The 20,154-nt window shown below is 34.2% G+C and overlaps 1 protein-coding gene across 1 annotated transcript; it reads left to right on the forward strand.

Moving 5' to 3' along the window:
- The first annotated feature begins 5,041 nt into the window (after window positions 1-5,041).
- On the forward strand, window positions 5,042-6,574 carry LOC143560411 (transcription factor MYB27-like). The gene is made up of 4 exons (XM_077048719.1): window positions 5,042-5,165; window positions 5,267-5,396; window positions 5,805-5,905; window positions 6,243-6,574. The coding sequence occupies exons 1-4, from the start codon at window positions 5,042-5,044 to the stop codon at window positions 6,572-6,574; spliced, it is 687 nt and encodes a 228-aa protein (XP_076904834.1).
- The last annotated feature ends 13,580 nt before the right edge of the window (window positions 6,575-20,154 follow it).

Genomic DNA, 20,154 nt, shown 5'->3' on the forward strand with positions numbered 1-20,154 from the left:
ATGCCGGGTGGCTAGACTCAAAATGATATGGGAATCAAGAACAAAATGGTGCTGGAACACGGTTATAATGGTTGGGAAGCATCTGGTAAACATGTACGTCGTTGCTGGGCCACGATATGCCAAGATGGATGTGCCCATGGCGCCACCACCAAACCACGTTGGAGCCACACCCTCTTCACACCTGCCCCCTCCCTCACTTCTACTGTTAACCAGCTCGTCACGCCCAGAATGGTGATGACTTGGCTCAAAAAACCGGAAAGGTGGTGATGACTTGGATGGATATGCGCTCCCCTCTCCACTCCCTTACACACAGTCTAATTATGCGTGTATTATGCAGACTATCGACCTCCCATTTTATACCTTAACCACCTTACCACCCCACCTAAGTGGGAGTGACGGGAAAGATAATATCAATACATTAGAACCTCTATAATTTCATACTCGGTAAATTAATAATCTCAATAAAATTAATACTTTGTCCAGTCCCAACTTTGTACCATCACAAAATTGACCCCATCAATAAAATAATAATTTTTTTGAAATCACAGAATTTACTGGTCCCAACTAAACCATTATTATTAATAATTAATTAAAACATTTCAAAATTTTAGGATTATTTAGTAAAAAATGAGTCTATAATCACTTGTTTTTTTGGTGAACTTCAAATCTATATTGAGTTCATCTTTAAATCTCCCAATTACACTTAAACTTAAGAGTTGAGGCACTGTATTCTCGTATTGCAACAAAAGTTGTGAAGAGTTATTGCCGCTTGCAATGCTTCTTTTCGAGTGACCGGTTCCAAAGATACTGAATCATCATCAACCGGATTTTGAAAAGTATCCGCCATAATTTCTTTAATGCTTTGAACCTTGTAACATTCATTATTTTCATCTGGATAATTCAACACCTCATTCACATCCATTTTGTGCCGACAATGCATTCCCATAATCAAGTTCTCAAGCTCATGAATATACATGGGAATTTTGAAGGTCTTTATTTTTGTTTTATTCAAATGGGTAAAGTGAACGGACACGGAAATTTTAAAGGTCGATGCATTAATTTGAGAATTGCTCGCGAATGTAAGCCAACACTTTAAATTAATAATCTCTTAATTTATCGATATAATAATATCTCATTAAATTAATAAAATATCTTGGTCCTGACATTATTAATTTGTAGAGGTTTTACTGTATATCTATTTAAAACACTTCAGATTTTTAAATGTAATTGTTTCATTAATTAGTTTTATAATTTAATAATATGTTGATTGTAACCTTAGAGGTGTTTTTATTTAGAGTTTATGACACGGATTCTCTATAGTTCGACCATATTTTACATTTTAGAACTTTATTCATGTGGTTAGTTTTTATTTTAGTCAAAAAAATTATTTCATACCTCGTAAGAATATGATTTGGTACCAATATTAAAAAACAAAACAATTGTATCAAATTTTGGGTCAATTTGGTAACATAAGAGCATTCTCATCTTACTTTCTATCTCTAAACCAAAAATTACACTAAAACTCAAATTATTTTCTCTCTATTTTAATTAAATAATACTTTTTATACCTTTTATTATTACCTTTTTTCTTTTCTTCACTCACAACCACTTTTTAAATATATTAAAAAATTATAGGGGATGAACAGTAACTTTTCAAATATACATAAAAATCAATATTTTTTCTAAAATATAAAAACTCTTCACTCACAACACCCTGAATCACTTTCTAAATTATAAAAATACTCTTCACATAATATAAGGGGTTGGATGAGAATGCTTTACCTTGGGTTATTATGGGCCAGAAGTATTTTTTAGTGGGTTTTTCTATGGGTACAAAATAGAATTAAAAATATACTGTGTCTTGATGGGCTACAAATAGATAATCTCGGGTTAGACCCATTAAAGCTATCAAATTCGGACCTATTAAATTCTTTATTCTATTTTGCTTAACCGAGACCCACTGAAAACATTTTCCTCGGCCAAATTTTCTGGTTCTTTTAAGGCAAATTTCTTTTACTTTTCGAACACATGACCTATCACGGGCTATTAAATAAATTTAGAAAAAGAAATTAACCACCTGCATAAAATTTTAAATTTAGAAATAAAAAAAAAAGGCGAAGTATAACAAATATCATATAGTTTGCGGTTTGATTTGTTCAATTTCAACAAAAAATTATGATGAAACCATTAACTAGAATATCCGGAAACCAAATACCAACTAGTCGGGTTCGCTGTGTTGCGACTTTTCCTGTTGGTTGGACATTAACTGTCATTTTCAGAATAAAAGTACTTGAGATTAGAGCTCATTTTAATGACCGAATTGTTGGATCCGATTTTTGATACATGTATGTGAGTGACATGGTTCGATATATATTCCATTTTCTTCATCCAAAGTACCTTTCTTGATATTTTGATTCCATTTATTTGATCTCTTGATAGATCATATATTAATATTCCTTTTGTCACATGAACATTGCAACGATATTATTTTTATTTGGTACAACGGGACACTTATTTCTTACTAAACTTTCCATAAAAAAGTTAGTTATTTGCCCATTTATTATAATTATAAATAAATCGAGAGTCTGATCTAGACAAAAAATGGTTACCTACAGAAGTGTATTTTATAAATTTGACAAATAGTTAAAAACATTTTTGAAATGTTTCAATTTGGAGGCAGCAAGTTTCTTGGGACAGAAGAAAATATATACAAATACAACATATATAAAAAATGTTATCATGAGGTACACTTTGACTTTTAGGCCAAAGATGGTAGATTTCAACTATGAAATATGATATAGATTTCAATGAAACGTTGACTGGTTCAGATAAAAAGGGGTCGGGTCGGGTCAGTTAAGCTAATGGGTCATAGTTTAAGTGCTCTGTTCGGATCAAAACGGGCCGTTTGAGAAAATGTTTAATCCGGTTTATGTTGAAATGGGCTTGACCAAATTGAGTTTGGATTGAAATAGCCTTTTTATAAAATGTATTAAGTTAAACTATTATGGCTAGTTTTGACCCGAACCTGGTATGAACCTTAGCGTACCCAACATGATCACCCATTTTGTGACGTTTAATTATATAACGACAAAAGCCTTCAAGATTTTATTGTAATTTTATTATGAAAAAGCAGTATATTTCACTCGTTCAATAGTCAATAGTGTTGTGCATGTCTATGTGTCGTTCATCTTCTTATTTCTACCTATAAAAAAATAACATATAAAGTTACTTTTTTCTGTCATTGTGATGCGGTTTATGGATTCAGCAGTTGAGCTCATGAACAGATCAATTGATGAACATTAAGATTACAATCTGATTATGAGATCCAGCACCATTATAGATTTCATGACGACTCATCATAATTCTTGGTGTGGTGAAAAAACTGATAATATATAGAGCATTTGTTAATTGTTATATACTTATATATAGAAGTATTTATGAGATTTTGACTTTTGAAGTAAAAAGTTCTAAGCTCAATAGTCAATATTGATATTAGTCATTTGTTGCAAGTAAAAAAATCCTAATCTTTTCGGTTTTGGTGTATGTATACTGTACTTGCATGTAGGAATCAATTTGTTCTTTTGAAAATCCCAAGAATTAAATCAATTTTGAATCCAGATTAGTGCTGTAAAATGGGTGAGCCGATACGTCGACCAAGGTTAAGCTTAGCTTGTTTGACTTAAGATATATCAGAAATAGCTTGTTTAATGTCTAAGCCTAGGCAGTCAAAGTATTAGGCACGTCAAAAGTAAGAACTTGTTAGTCGCCCCGGCGCAAGGCGTAAAAAAACACGATCGAAACAAACAAGATGTGATAATAAATGAAATAAGAAACATATATAGTTGATGCATAAAATTATTAGTGTTACTCTCTAGAATCTAGATATATTTAATTATCTAATTAGTATAAATGAGAACTTTGGTGTCACAAGTATGTTACTTTTATTTTTCTATACGACTATACATTTTCAACATAACCCATGGTGTTGGTTTGATGGTTGTCATAAGGTTAAAATAAAATAAAAGATTGGGACTAAGTTGTTTGAGACCCAAGCTCAAATCTCTAAAGGAACCTTAGGTTTTTGTATTTCTTTTACCCAAGTTCAAATCTCTAATGGTACATCGGCTTTATTTATTTATTGTTATTTATGTTTTGTATATGTGAGAATGGTTGTATTTCAACATTTAACTTTGGTGTGGGCCGGATGGTTGTATTATTAAGTAAAACCGACCAAATTCGATCATCGCTTTTGTTTTAGTTTTGGTATCATAATGAGTATAATAAAACCGACTACATTCCAAATTTGTTTTTATCCTTCTGTTTTAGTTTCGGTACAGTAATTAACATGACAGAGATCGACCAAATTTGCTTAGTTCCGGTACCATACCGCGCATAACCAAAGCTGACCGAATTCGCATCGACTTACCGTCTCAAAACAGGGATCGACAATGCTTGAGTTTTACTACCGCCTGGGTTTTACCAACCTGAACCGACGCTACGCACCGGGTAATACACTAGTTATTTACAAAACTAATATAATTAGCAATCAAAATTATCTAACATATATTAAAAAAATCTAAAACCTTTAAAACTAATCAGATTAACAAAATTCCAAAACATGTAGTCCTAAGCATTTTTTTTCTTCAAAGCATTTTTTTCTTTCCTTATTTAGTTGGTAAGTTTGTTTTGGATGCATGTGTGGTGTATCACTGTATCTATATCACTATATGTGTATATATTGAAAGGACTATTAAAGCCTTGCACATCATTATCAACTTTATACTTAAAAAAGAGTTTGAGAAGTTATAATCACCGAAAAGAACACACACAAACCAACATATGTGATGCAAACTCCTATCAAAAACCAATAGAAAACCCCATACAAAAGTTATAAAGCACATGGTGGAGCTTCCACAATCACTATATTGCTTTCCACCTGCAGTCACTATCCAAAATAGTAACCATTCCGTATATAATCTCCTATATATAAACACAACCAACAACCTTAATTAATTCTCATCAAACCACTTATTTCAGTCTAATGGCCAATCGTGATACCGGAAACCTGCGTAGAGGGCCTTGGCTCGAGGAAGAAGATGAGATATTGACTGCTACTGTTGGAGTTTTAGGCGAAAAACATTGGGATGCTTTAGCTAAACAATCAGGTAATTAATTAAGTTCAATATTCTAGATATAAGCTAATTATATAGTGAGTTTTGATTGGTATTTTAAAATGTTTTTAATGAAATAAAACTTATGGTTTAAGGTTTAAGGAGGAGTGGAAAGAGTTGTCGACTGCGGTGGATGAACTATCTTCGACCGAATTTAAAGCATGGTGAGATCACTCAAGAAGAAGAAGCCATTATTCTTGATCTTCATAAACAATGGGGTAGCAAGTAAGTGCATATATCACATGACTGTAACCTATATATAATTAAGGTTTTTTTTTTTATAATAATATAGATTATATTTCATTAAAAAGTAGTGTCAATATCGATACAGAATGAATTAAGCTGGCTAAAAAGTTGCGCCACTAGCCTATTTGAATAGCAAAATTAAGTAGTTTAAAAATAGCATTCATAGATCGTGGGGTCACAAGATTACTATTCATAACCCGTTAGACACAACTAAGTAGCACTACAACCTTAGGCGCTAAGAAACCGAAAGTATAAAAAGTAATTACTCAAAATGTTTCTTTTTATAATTTTACATATGCACATCTTAAATGTAACTTTCAAAAGAATCGGTATCATATAACAGAACATAAACTATGACCGGCATATATATGATTATGGTTCATGCAGGTGGTCAAAAATTGCTAAAAGATTGCCTGGGCGAACAGATAATGAGATCAAGAATTACTGGAGAAGTCATTTAAAGAAGAAATCTGAAGCTCAATATGCAGGTAATTAACATGCCTCACTCCTATTGTCATATATACCAGTCTTTCCATCTGATAAACGGACATCTCTCTCTCTCTCTCTCTCTCTCTCTCTCTCTATATATATATATATATATATATATATATATATATATATATATATATATATATATAGTCCTAGCATACAGACATATAATTCTTGAATGCCCCTTGTATATATAGTAGGGCTGATAGTTATGAGGGGGTGTGCGTATAGTCTTTCCTTCAGGTTAATCTTCACTTTACATATTATTATTCATCTTAAGATTTCAGTTTCACATCTTAAACATATAATAAAACTTTAATCTGGGATGTTTTGCAGACACCGAAAGCAGCAATAAACAAGATAAAGCGATACCAACATATAACAATGTTATCGAGAGCGAGAACGAGGGTATTTTTGGAAAATCATCATCTGAAACATCTGAGATATGCAACATGAATGCATTGATGGAGAACGAATCACCGTATGAAAGTAGAATATCAGAATGGATATCGTCGTCAAGCGGCTGGCCGTCCAGTGAAGTAAAGGATGATGAAGATTGCATGGGGACGTACACGTACCCATGTTTCTGTCAACTTGAATCGAGCTCTCATGAAGAAACCAAGATGAGTACTCATAGTGTGTGGGATCTTTGGAATCCCATTTGGTAAATCATGACTAATTAGTGTTTGTCAATTCATATGTTGAAGTTTGATCAAAAGTACATAAATAATAATGATCTTTTATGTATGATTTCCTTATTTTCTAATTTCATTTAGAGTTACAGGCTAGCTAGGTTTTAAGTTTTAATTACACATTTAAAAACAAGTTTCAAACAGTTGGTCCACACCTATAGTTTGTAATCTGCTGGAAGTGAGAGATAGAGACATAAAAAAAAGTTGATTATGAACTTATGTAACTAGCTTATTCACAAAACAAATGTGACAACTGCCCAAAGAATAATGTTGAGAATGAAACTAGATAGAAAATTTGGATTTTAATATTAATGTGATTATGATTTATCTTGCGTAATAATCCTTTCTAGGAAGGAGACCAAAATCGCTCATAACTTTCACTTATGTTGTCAATAACAATTACAATCTAACGGAGAACTAACCTCATTTTCTCTAATTGTAATTTGGTTGTTTCAAACAAACTTAAAACATTTCAACTGGGATGAAAGTTAGTCAGTATTAGGGGTAGACGAAGTTACTATTTTATTAGAGTGAGAGTCTTGGCAATGAAACTGAAAGTTAGAAGTACAATTGATTTATGATTAATTTTATCGTCAATAAAAAATAACCTGAATTATTAAAATCCAGTTTGTGACATAAATATATCATACGGTAACTTTAGAATCAATATCTCGTCTAAAACTAGCAGGCCCGGCTTGGGCATAGCGCAACCCGGCCGGGGCACTTAATTTTCCGGTGGGCACAAATCTTTTTTTTACACACACACATATATATAAATATATATAAATAAGTTTTATAATATAGGTACAAATCTCAATCTCCTTATTATATATGGAGCCAAATATTTTTTTTTTACCTATAATCCATTTGAGGTATGGGCTCAAACTAAATTTACAATCAAATAATAGTAATAATATTAACAATAATAATAAACGATAAACATACACGAGCGGTGACCGATTGAATTTCATATTGAGAGACCAGAGGCCGAATCCAAAATATATCCTAATTACCTCCAGGAGACCAGAAACTATCATGTATAACCAAATCATATTCTAATACTCATAATAATTAATAAGGTATGTTTTAAAATTTTTTATTTGTATTGCTTGAAGATTTGAATCATTTATCAGTGAATGATTGTCATATTGTGATATATTGATACTCATCTAGTTATCTTTCACTTCCATTTGCTACTTTAGCTAAATAGTTACATAATGGCATCATGTAAGCTTGTGAGTTGCAAACCGTTTAGGGCCTCAGGTCATTATTTGTGATATTTGAAATTTTATTATCTGTATTACTGTATTAATTTGTATAATTATTAATTTTGTTTTTAAATAATAGGAATATATATATGCCTCCTAAACAATTATCCGGCGCTAAAAAACGTAAAAAACGAAAACTAGTTGATGCAATAAAAAAATTTTGAGCCGGTGTTATGCATAAATTTATGGAATTTGATTTTATTACTATATTTTTGTTACGTATATTGTTACTACGTTAGTGCCGTTTAAAAAACAGCTTATATATTTCGTTACTTGTTAGGGCCTAGCTATAAGCTTTTTTATTTTGACTCGGTCAAGGTATATAAATTCTCGGGTATGACCCTGAAAACTATCTAACCTATATAGCCTTTTTCTTGTTTTTACTAATATAGTTCGAGAGTACATGTGTACAACCTAAGTCTTGCTGAATACAATAAGAAATATTAGAGATTAGCTAGACCTAAATATTCCATGTTTTATGAAATCAAGTTGCATTATTTTCTAAATTAACATATATTTTATTAACAGCTCTTTGTCTACTTTTAATCTATATATACACTAATTAAATTAATAATTTAACTTGCATATACAAGGGATTTTTCAAAATATGAAATTATGTGTCATCTTATTTTCGAAAAAATGAGAGCTATTATTATCGAGATCTTATCGTTAGTTTCTTACAATATATTAATTGTAGTAAGTTTTACATACAAGCTTTGAGTTTTCTCTTTTATATATATATATATTTATTTCAAATCTCTGCTCACTTAGAGTGAAGATCAATAATTGGCGGAAAGGAGTTCCCATAAGAGCACATAGCAAGAGATACGCACATATATATTTCAAATAAGTGATTTTATTAGACTAGATAAAAACATAGCCTTTCTAGAGATGAATTTATGAGCATATGAACCCGAAAACTAAACTTTCAGGTGAGTTTAAACGATAATTTACTTCCTTTACCTAAAGTAATTAATTTGGTGAGAATTTTCTGCTTCATATTATCTAGCTCAACGAAGCACGATTTTGGATAAATTTAATTCCAATTTCATCTTTCATAATTCTACTAATCAAATAGATATAGCACCCTTATCTGATGGGGTCGTTTATATTTGGGTACTTGCCTTAGGGGTAGACCCAATTATTGGGTACCAAGGTATTCGAATTAAAAAATTTTCATGTCATCCGGTATCTATAAAATCATATACTACTTTTATATGTGTAATATAGCAGATTGACCTCAATTCACTAAACATGTTGAAGAGTGATGGCATAAACAAATCTTGAGTCCACCACCTCTTGCAAAAACAAATTATGATTAGTTGACTTATTTAAAAGGTTTACTAGTCCTCATTTTTCCATAACTTTATTTGCAGCTTGTCTAGTTCTAAGCTTCAAGGACTTTGTTAAGAATATTTGATTACATACATTTACATTTTATAAATGCTAGTTAATATTAAACTATGTCCTAATTTTATTATCTATCAAATCTTCCTTCGCTTTAGTTGGAAAGGAAATTCTTTAGACAACAATGTGATGACTAAAGCAAGTGAGTAATTTGACACGATCCTATATTATTATTATTATTATTATTATATTTTATTTAGTTTCCTTATTATAGTCAAATTATGTTTCCTTATTGTTTATCTTTTTCTATTTTTATGTCTTTTTTTCCTATATATTGTAATCTCGTTTAAGAAAAAGAATAAGAAAGAATTATATTGGGTCTATTTTATTTTTTTCTTTGGTGTTCTTGAGAGATTGACGGTTGTCTCGAATAAATCGTATCAATTGGTGCTTTCATTGAGCTGTCCTTAGCCTAGATGGCTTTGGAAGAACTCTTGTGGGAGCATCCACAATTACCTCGTTTCACTGGATCCAATCCTGCCCTATGGATCTCTCAAGCTGAACGATATTTCCTCTTTTACGCGACCTATGGCGACGAGCGGTTTCCCTATGTCGTTGAATCCTTCGATGATGAACCACTCTGGTGGTTCAATGGTTGGCCTCGGAGTTCAAACTTCCTCACCTGGGATGATTTCACTACAGCAATGCTTACTCAATTCCACGCTAGTTCCGTTAATGCAATTGTCAAGTCTGATCATGAAACCATTGTTAATGAGGAAGTTACTCAAGGATTGGGGGATGTTGTCACACCCCGCCTTCGGGCCTAGGCGTGTGACTCACAGTTGATACCACTTTTGTCAATTTATCAAAGTTTGCAGTTGAAAATGTTATTTTAAAATATTTACTTTCATAACATAGGGAATTAAACACCCTTGTATGTTTTACAAAATTACTTGTTAAAAAACAAGTTTAATATCTATGCTTCATTACAAAATTAGCTGAGCCACCGGCTGCATTCTATTCCTAGTGATCTTCTATCTCCACTGGCATATTCTTCTCTATACCTTACTCTTGGTTACCTGAACACAGTTTGAAAATAAGTCAGCTATATGCCGGTGAATACGTTGACTTAAAAAAACATTTTCACAATTCGTAATGACACAACACCAATAGTGTTCAACGACTCAGTGGGTCTCAATCCCATCTCATCGGAACTAACATACGCACAAACCACATAATCGGACTTCACTCGCCCTAGAGACAGGCACTTGCCTCATGATCAGTATGTCTGTAGTGTGCCCACTACAGTACATATATGTAAGGATCCAGACACATGTATATTTTAGCCTGAGTGCTTAGTACTACCTTGTATCAAAATGTTTTATAGGATTTGAACCAACCCTCATGCAAATATTTCCATAACTCTTTTACATATGGATAACAGTTCATAGTTTTAAAGAGTAAATATCTTTTCAAAAATACAGTACATAGACGTATTCACGTCATAAAACATTTCACACTATAAAAAGGTTTGGACGTATTCACCTTTTGTTGATTTCAAGATTTCTCACCAACAGATGTCTGATCTTTATCTCGGACATATAGTACGAGAATAACGTTCTATAAATAACTAGATCTATGATCTAGCTTTAGACCTTAAGTCTATTTGCATAACATTTACCTTAATATTCATTTCATTTTATAAAACATTTATATACTACGTTTCTTTATCATGAAGAAACGTATATATAGTTCATTTCTTCATCCATAAGATATATCTTTATAATAAAGAATAATATTTTATTCATAATCTTATCTTATGAAAGCTACATTTCACTTATTATTTGATCAATGAATAGATTATACCCCCGACTAGGGTCTAAGCCATATATAATAAAATAATCAGGCAGAACCCCTACCTTGTATGGCTTATCTATGAAATGCTTAAACTTCACGTGGGTAGCGCTCCTACTTTCACGTACTTCTAGACAACGAGCGTATTGGAAATGACGGGATTTTGGCACGAAAACCGAGGTAAAGTGTGGGTGATGTGATGGAGACTTCATCCCCATGGCTGCCTATTTATAGCCTGAATCTGTGCATCTTCGCGTATCGCGAAGGTGCACTAGCCTAGGTGAGTCATCACGTAGGCTTGCCACGTGTCGCCACGTGTCGCCACGTGTCCTGTGACGTGTCCTGCATCTTCGCGTATCGCGAAGTTGCCTTTCTTGTCATCTTCGCGTATCGCGAAGATGCTAAAATTTCATTTTCAGTCCCTGGTCTTTGGTAGCTTATCACATCTTGATCATAGCTCAAAAATACTAAAGCGGCCCTTATGCGGCAATGCGAGCGTGCGAAGTGCAAAGTGCGCCATCAAAACGCCACATTACGCCCATCGCCCGAGTCCGAGTCCGTGCGCATGCGCGTCGGGTGCTTTGCACCCTCCGCTAGGACTAGTGAGAGTGGTTGGCCATACAAGAACATTACCATGGATAACTCCTTCCTTATAAAGTGATTTCAATTATTTCCCACTTTTCATGTGGGATAGAGTTTCCTTACTTATTCCCTTAGCATAAAAATGCTTTCTTTTCTTTATCATACTTTTCCCATTACTTACCTCATGAATATTTTAGTCCTTTAACTTTATAAACTTGTCAAATTTGACCCAAAATTTTGTAACACCATCCTCCTCACCTTGGAATGAATCTCATCCTCGAGATTTGCTAGAAAAAATGTGGATACTTCTTTCTCATCTCTGATTCTAACTCTCAAGTAAACTCTGGTCCTCTTCGAGAGTTCCACCTTATCTTGACTAACTTTAGCTTTCGACGTTTAAGTTTCTTAACTTGAAAATCTTCAACTTGTAGAGGTTGTTCTATAAAATTTAAATTCTCATTGATTTCAACATCCTTTAAAGGCATAGCTAAAGTTTTGTCAGCCAAACACTTGCGTAAATTAGAAACATGAAATACATCATGTATGCCTTTCATTTCCTCTGGTAATTGCAAACGATAAGCTACAGTACCGATTCGTTCTAACACTTCAAATGGTCCCACAAAATGCATACTTAGTTTTCCTTTTTTGCCAAATCATACAACACCTCCATGGTGAAACTTTTAACAAAACTTTATCGCCTATGTGAAATTCTAATGGCTTACGGCGAATATCAGCATAATTCTTTTGTCGGACTCTTGCCGTTTTAAGTCATTCACGGATTTGCAATATCTTATCCGTTGTTTCTTGAACTATCTCAGGTCCAGACATTTGATTATCTCCAGTTTCAGACCAACACACCGGTGTTCTACATTTCCGTCCATATAATGCTTCAAATGGTGCAGCCTGAATACTCGTGTGATAAGTATTATTATACGAAAATTCCATAAAAGGAAGATGATTATCCCAACTTCCTCCTATCACACAAGCTCGGAGCATATCTTCAAGCATTTGAATTGTTCTTTCACTCTGCCCATCAGTTTGAGGATGATAAGCAGTGCTAAGATTCAATCGAGTTCCTAACGCTTGTTGGAAACTTTTCCAAAAATGAGAAGTAAATCTACTATCTCGATCAGATATGATAGATAATGGCACACCATGCAATGACACAATGTTGTTCACGTATATTCATGCCAATCTATCCATAGAGTAAGATTCATTGATAGGTATGAAATGAGCAGACTTAGTCAATCTATCAATAATAACCCAAATAGCATTATGTTGACGGGTAGTCTTAGGGAGTTTCGTAATAAAATCCATTGTTATCATCTCCTATTTCCAAACAGGTAGTTCAGGTTGTTGAAGTAAACCTGAAGGTTTCTGATGCTCGGCCTTGACTTGCAAACATGTCAAACATCTGGCTACGTACAGAGCAATATCCTTTTTCATCCCGTTCCACCAGTAGTTAGGTTTAAGATTCTGATACATTTTATCACTACCGGGATGCATCATATACTTCGATCGATGAGCTTCACTCATTATCCTTTCACATAAACCATCAACAATCGGTACCCAGATTCTATTTCCAAGTCTGAGTACTTCATCATCTCCTTTGACTAAAGAGTCAATTGTACCATTACGTTTTTCTTCGGAGATTTGGTTTTCTTCAATTGCTTTCTTTTGAGCCTTCTTGATTTGTTCAATTAAATCTATTTGTAGTTCCAATCTTAAAGCTCTAACCCTCTTGGGTTTTTCATCTTCTTTCCGTGTTAATGCATCAGTTACTACATTTGCCTTTCCTTCATGATAGATGATTTCACAATCATAGTCATTTAAGGTTTCCATCCATCTTCTCTTACGCATGTTAAGTTTTTTCTGATCAAAGATGTGCTTTAAACTCTTGTGATCAGTATACACGATAAATTTAACTCCATATAAATAGTGTCTCCATAACTTTAAGGCAAAAATTATGGCACCTAACTCCAGATCATAAGTTGTATAATTCTTTTCGTGTACTTTCAATTGACGAGAAGCATAAGCTATTACTTTGTTTCGTTGCATTAGTACGCAACCCATCCCTGAATGAGATGCGTCACTATATACAACAAAGTCTTCTGTAGCCAGTATAGGTGCATTAGTAAGCTTTTGTTTGAGTAAGTCAAATGCTTCTTGTTGCTTGGTTCCCCATTCATACTTAACATTCTTTCGAGTTAAAGAAGTTAAGGGAATTGCTATTCGGGAGAAATTCTCAATGAATCTTCTATAGTATCCGGCCAAACCAAGGAAACTTCGAACTTCGGTTGGCGATTTAGGAATTTCCCATTTAGCTATTGCTTCAATTTTGGCAGGATCTACTTGAATTCCATTTATGTTAATAACATGACCAAGAAATTGTACCTCATGCAGCCAGAATTCACACTTGGAAAACTTAGCATACAATTTCTCGTTTCGAAGTAATTCAAGCAAAATCCTGAGATGAATGTTATGATCCTCTTCCGATTTAGAATAAATAAGTATATTGTCGATGAATACGATTACGAATTTATCTAAATAGGGCTTACAAATTCTGTTCATCATATCCATGAATGTTGCAGGAGCATTTATAAGTCCAAATGGCATAACCGTGAATTCAAAATGTCCGTATCGGGTTCTAAATGCAGTATTTGAGATATCTTCTTGAACTTTTAATTGATGATATCCCGAACGTAAATCGATTTTTGAGAAACAACTTGCTCCTTGTAGTTGATCAAACAAATCGTCGATTCTTGGGAGTGGGTACTTGTTCTTGTCTGTTACTTTGTTCAGCTCACGATAATCGATGCACATTCTCATCGATCCGTCTTTCTTTTTCACGAATAAGATCGGAGCTCCCCAAGGTGAAGAACTTGGTCTTATAAATCCTTTCTCTAACAGTTCATCTAACTGTTTCTTTAATTCTTTTATCTCCGTTGGAGCTAATCTATACGGGGATTTGGCTATTGGAGCGGTTCCAGGTACTAAGTCTATTCTAAATTCAATATCACGCTCCGCTGGTATTCCTGGTAATTCTTCAGGAAAAACGTCAGGAAATTCTAAAACAATTGGTACGTCTTCTAATTTCTTTTCTTTAAGTTCTTCTGTCACGTACACCATGAATGCTAAGCATCATTTGTGTAAAAATTTATTAGCTTTAATCATCAAGATTAATCTAACATGACCTCCATCTTTGTCTCCAGCAATTTGAATAATTTCCCCGTTTGCACGAATTTTGATTGCTTTCTTATCGCATAAGATACGGGCTTGATTATTGGATAATCAGTCCATACCTAAGACAATATTAAAGCCTGCCAATGTCATGGGTAACAACTGGATAGGTATGACATGTCCTGCTAGTAGAATTTTGCCTCTATTTAAAACTTCAGTTATTCTAACCTGATTACCATCGGTCGTTTCTACTACAAAATATTTGTCTAACTTAACTAAGGGTTCATTTAATAGGCTGCAAAATTTCTTATCTATAAAACTTTGGTTTGCACCCGAGTCGAACAAAACTCTAGCATAGACATTATCGACGAGAAACGTACCGGTGATAACTTCCGGCATCTTAGCTGCCTTCTCAGTGTTGAGCACAAAAACACGTGCATTCCCTTTTCTACCTTCATTCTTGGTGCCACTACCACTTGCACCTTCTCCTCCAGTCTTTCTCTTTGGACATTCATTTTAAAATATCCCATTTCTCCACAACCATAACAAGTAATCTTATTCTTCCAACAATCAGTGGTTGCATGACCTACTTGTTTACAATTGGTACAAGTGACTGACTGATTAAGCCTGCATCTTCCAAAGTGTCTCCGGTTGCATATCTTACACAACGGGATTGGTGATTGAGAATTCTTTTTCTCTCCACGATATTGTTTCTTATTGTCCCTTTCATTTTTCTTAAACACAACATCCTTCTTGAAGGTATTTTCTTTCTTTTCTTCTTCACGGGTTCTAATCAACCCATTCATCATATACCCAGCCAACTCCATGGCTGAATCAATGGTTTGAGGTAGAGACGATATGACCATATCTCTAATTTCCTTTGGCAAACCCCAGATATAACGAGTGACCTTGTTATTTTCTGGTGTTAGCAAATGTGGTACTATCCTACAATACTCCAAGAACTTAGTATTGTAGTCCTTGCGATTTGTCCCAACAACTCTATGATTTAAGAACTTGATTTGAATTTCATCTTTCTCGTTCATTGGGCAAAACTTCCTGATTACGAGCTCCATAAATTCTTCCCAACTCAGTTTGTACATGTTTAATCTACCCTTAGCTTGTATAAGGGTATTCCACCATTGCAGAGCTTCACATTTGAACGATTGGGAGGAATACTGAATTGCTTCTTCCTCAAAGCACTTACTAATGACATTAATGGCTTCCATTTCTTCAAGCCATCCCAGTGTAGCAATAACACCATTGCTTCCATCAAAATTCTTGGGTTTAAATATCTTGTATGTCTTATAACTACAGCCTTTCTTAGTCTTCTGTTTCTTGGTTTTCTTCTTCTCATAATCACTATCAGCATTAGAGCTGACATGTTCTTCTTCTTCTTCTTCTTCTTCCCTTTTAGACTTGTTAGATTTCTCATTGCTCGATGTTTCCTTCTTTCTCATAGTCTCGAGTATAGCTGGAAAAGCTTCAGCAATTCCTCTTGCGATCAGTTCTTGCATATCTTTTTTTCTTACGAATTGATCACCAACGGGAGGGGTAGCATTTTCTTATTGATTATTGAAAACTTGTTTTTCTGCATTTTTCTTTAGTCTCCCTCTTGTATTCCTTGAGGGTCCACTATTGACTTCAACGTTTGAGTTTCCTCTTTTCGACATTCTATAGACGAGAAATAGGAGGGAACTATTAGTTACTATCTCTAAGAATTTACCAATAGCATGTATATCTTATCCGTACTTTCATGTGCTTAAATTGGTTAAAGCCTAAGTACTTTAATCAAATACTTAATTCGCTAAAACTGATGGCTCTGATACCAACCTGTCACACCCCGCCTTCGGGCCTAGGCGTGTGACTCATAGTTTGTACCACTTTTGTCAATTTATCAAAGTTTGCAGCGGAAAATGTTATTTTAAAATATTTACTTTCATAACATAGGGAATTAAACACCCTTGTATGTTTTACAAAATTACTTGTTAAAAAACAAGTTTAATATCTATGCTTCATTACAAAATTAGCTGAGCCACCAGCTGCATTCTATTCCTAGTGATCTTCTATCTCCACTGGCATATTCGTCTCTATACCTTACTCTTGGTTACCAGAAAACAGTTTGAAAATACGTCAGCTATATGCTGATGAATACGTTGACTTAATAAAACATTTTCACAATTCGTAATGACACAACACCAATAGTGTTCAACGACTCAGTGGGTCTCAATCCCATCTCATCGGAACTAACATACGCACAAACCACATAATCGAACTTCACTCGCCCTAGAGACAGTCACTTGCCTCATGGTCAGTATGTCTGTAGTACATATATGTAAGGATCCATACACATGTGTATTTTTGCCTGAGTGCTTAGTACTACCTTGTATCAAAATGTTTTAGAGGATTTGAACCAACCCTCATGCAAATATTTCCATAACTCTTTTACATATGAATAACAGTTCATAGTTTTAAAGAGTAAATATCTTTTCAAAAATACAGTACATAGACGTATTCACGTCATAAAACACTTCAAACTATAAAAAGGTTTGGACGTATTCACCTTTTGTTGATCTTTATCTGATCTTTATCTCGGACCTATAGTACGAGAATAACGTTCTATAAATAACTAGATCTATGATCTAGCTTTAGACCTTAAGTCTATTTGCATAACATTTACCTTGATATTCATTTCATTTTATAAAACATTTATATACTACGTTTCTTTATCATGAAGAAACGTATATATAGTTCATTTCTTCATCCATAAGATATATCTTTATAATAAAGAATAATATTTTATTCATAATCTTATCTTATGAAAGCTATATTTCACTTATTATTTGATTAATGTATAGATTATACCCCCGACTAGGGTCTAAGCCATATATAATAAAATAATCGGGCAGAACCCCTACCTTGTATGGCTTATCTATGAAATGCTTAAACTTCACGTGGGTAGCGCTCCTACTTGCACGTATTTCTAGACAACGAGCGTATTGGAAATGACGGGATTTTGGCACGAAAACCGAGGTAAAGTGTGGGTGATGTGATGGAGACTTCATCCCCATGGCTGCCTATTTATAGCCTGAATCTGTGCATCTTCGCGTATCGCAAAGCTGCTTCACGTATCGCGAAGGTGCACTAGCCTAGGTGAGTCATTACGTAGGCTTGCCACGTGTCGCCACGTGTCACTCTGGTCTACCACGTAACCTGTGACGTGTCCTGCATCTTCGCGTATCGCGAAGTTGCCTTTCTTGTCATCTTCGAGTATCGCGAAGATGCTAAAATTTCATTTTCAGTCCCTGGTCTTTGGTAGCTTGTCACATCTTGATCATAGCTCAAAACTACTAAAGCGGCCCTTATGCGGCGATGCGAGCATGCGAAGTGCAAAGTGCGCCATCAAAACGCCACATTACGCCCGAGTCCGAGTCCGTGCGCGTTGGGTGCTTTGCACCCTCCACTAGGACTAGTGAGAGTGGTTGGCCATACAAGAACATTACCATAGATAACTCCTTCCTTATAAAGTGATTTCAATTCTTTCCCACTTTCCATGTGGGATAGAGTTTTCTTACTTATTCCCTTGGCATAAAAATGCTTTCTTTTCTTTATCATACTTTTCCCATTACTTACCTTATGAATATTTTAGTCCTTTAACTTTATAAATTTGTCAAATTTGACCCAAAATTTTGTGGATGTTACAGATGTGACCTTAGGTGGGCATGCAAGTGGTAAATATAAGCAACAAAGTGGTAATTTGGTGGTTAATAAAGATGCCAATCAAATTTACAATAATACAATTTGCTTAGGCGCCGACACCATTAAAGGGACCAGCAAGGCGACACATGTGTAGCGCCCCTTATGGTGGTCTGTTGACATTGGCCTGAATAACACCGGAAGACTCGAATGGTGGCCACTGTGGTGCTACGTTGAGACTGCCCCACTTGTCGTTGTACGACTCGAGTGGCGGCCACCATGGTGCTACGTTGAGACCGCTCCACTTGTCGTTGTACGACTCGAGTGGCGGCCGCCATGGCTACGACATTCCGTCCTTGAGGACAAGGACGTTTTCAAGGGGTCGGGAATTGACACGATCCTATATTATTATTATTATTTAAGTTTATATTTTATTTAGTTTCCATATTATAGTCAAATTATGTTTCCTTATTGTTTATCTTTTTCTATTTTTATGTCTTTATTTTCCTATATATTGTAATCTCGTTTAAGAAAAAGAATAAAAAAGAATTATTATTTTGGATGTATTTTATCTTCTTCTCTTGTGTTCTTGAGAGATTGACGGCTGTCTCAAATAAACCATATCATAATTGGTGGCATTAAAGGGTTAGGAGATAAATAATGTACATATCACATCAAAATCAAATGTTCTTTTTTTGGGTCATGTTTTCTTTAGTACCGTATTAAGTAATAGTTAGGTATTTGGTTCCAACTTTATATCTTTAAGTTGCAGTAATGTTTTAACCGCTTAAATAAGTCTCTCTCTCTCTCTCTCTCTCTCTCTCTCTCTCTCTCTCTCTCTCTCTCTCTCTCTCTCTCTCTCTCTCTCTCTCTCTCTCTCTCTGTATATAGACATAGGCAATGCATAGAATTAAAACTCATTTGAGTTGAGAAAACACGTGAAAACTTTATGTAGCATTGTTTTTTTTGTTTTATCTTTTTTTTGCATATCTAATATATGCTGTTACATTTAATACAAAACATCATGAAATAAAAAAAAATTGTTTCGCTGTTTTTTATTTTTTTTTACTAACTTTTACATATATTTTCAGAAAAGAGGAAAAGTTAAATTTACTTTTATATTTTTTATTAAATTTAATTATGGACCGCAAGATTCAAATTTTAATTAAAAATATGTGGTTGAGATAGGGTTTTCAGAGTTTTCTCAACTCAAGTGGGTTTTTATTTTATCTTAACCAGGCATACACACACACTAGACGGGTGCTCGCGGGATGCAGCGGAAAATACATACATTAGTAATCACGTTATAGATTCATGGGTGCTCGTTATTTCGTCTGTAACCGTGAAACCATTTATTGGTATGGATAGATTAATAATTCTTATTTTAAACTTAATTTAATGTCGATGTACAAACGAAAATGGAACCTAACCATTGTTAATTGTTTGGTTTTGTTGGGTTTCAATTTTCAACGGTCTAGTTTCAGTTTTCGATGACCAAAAACCGTTACTAATGGCTTGGCTCATGATTTAATTTAAACCATCAAAACCAAACGGCAAACACCTATACGAAAATTTTGTTTGTTTAACTGAAAAGAAAACTATGTCAATATTATATACTCAAATTAAAGAGAC

The sequence above is a fragment of the Bidens hawaiensis genome, unplaced genomic scaffold (genome assembly GCF_021521415.1).
Source record: "Bidens hawaiensis isolate Kalapana, Puna unplaced genomic scaffold, B.hawaiensis_p1.1 tig00020329_1, whole genome shotgun sequence".
Lineage (NCBI taxonomy): Eukaryota > Viridiplantae > Streptophyta > Magnoliopsida > Asterales > Asteraceae > Bidens > Bidens hawaiensis.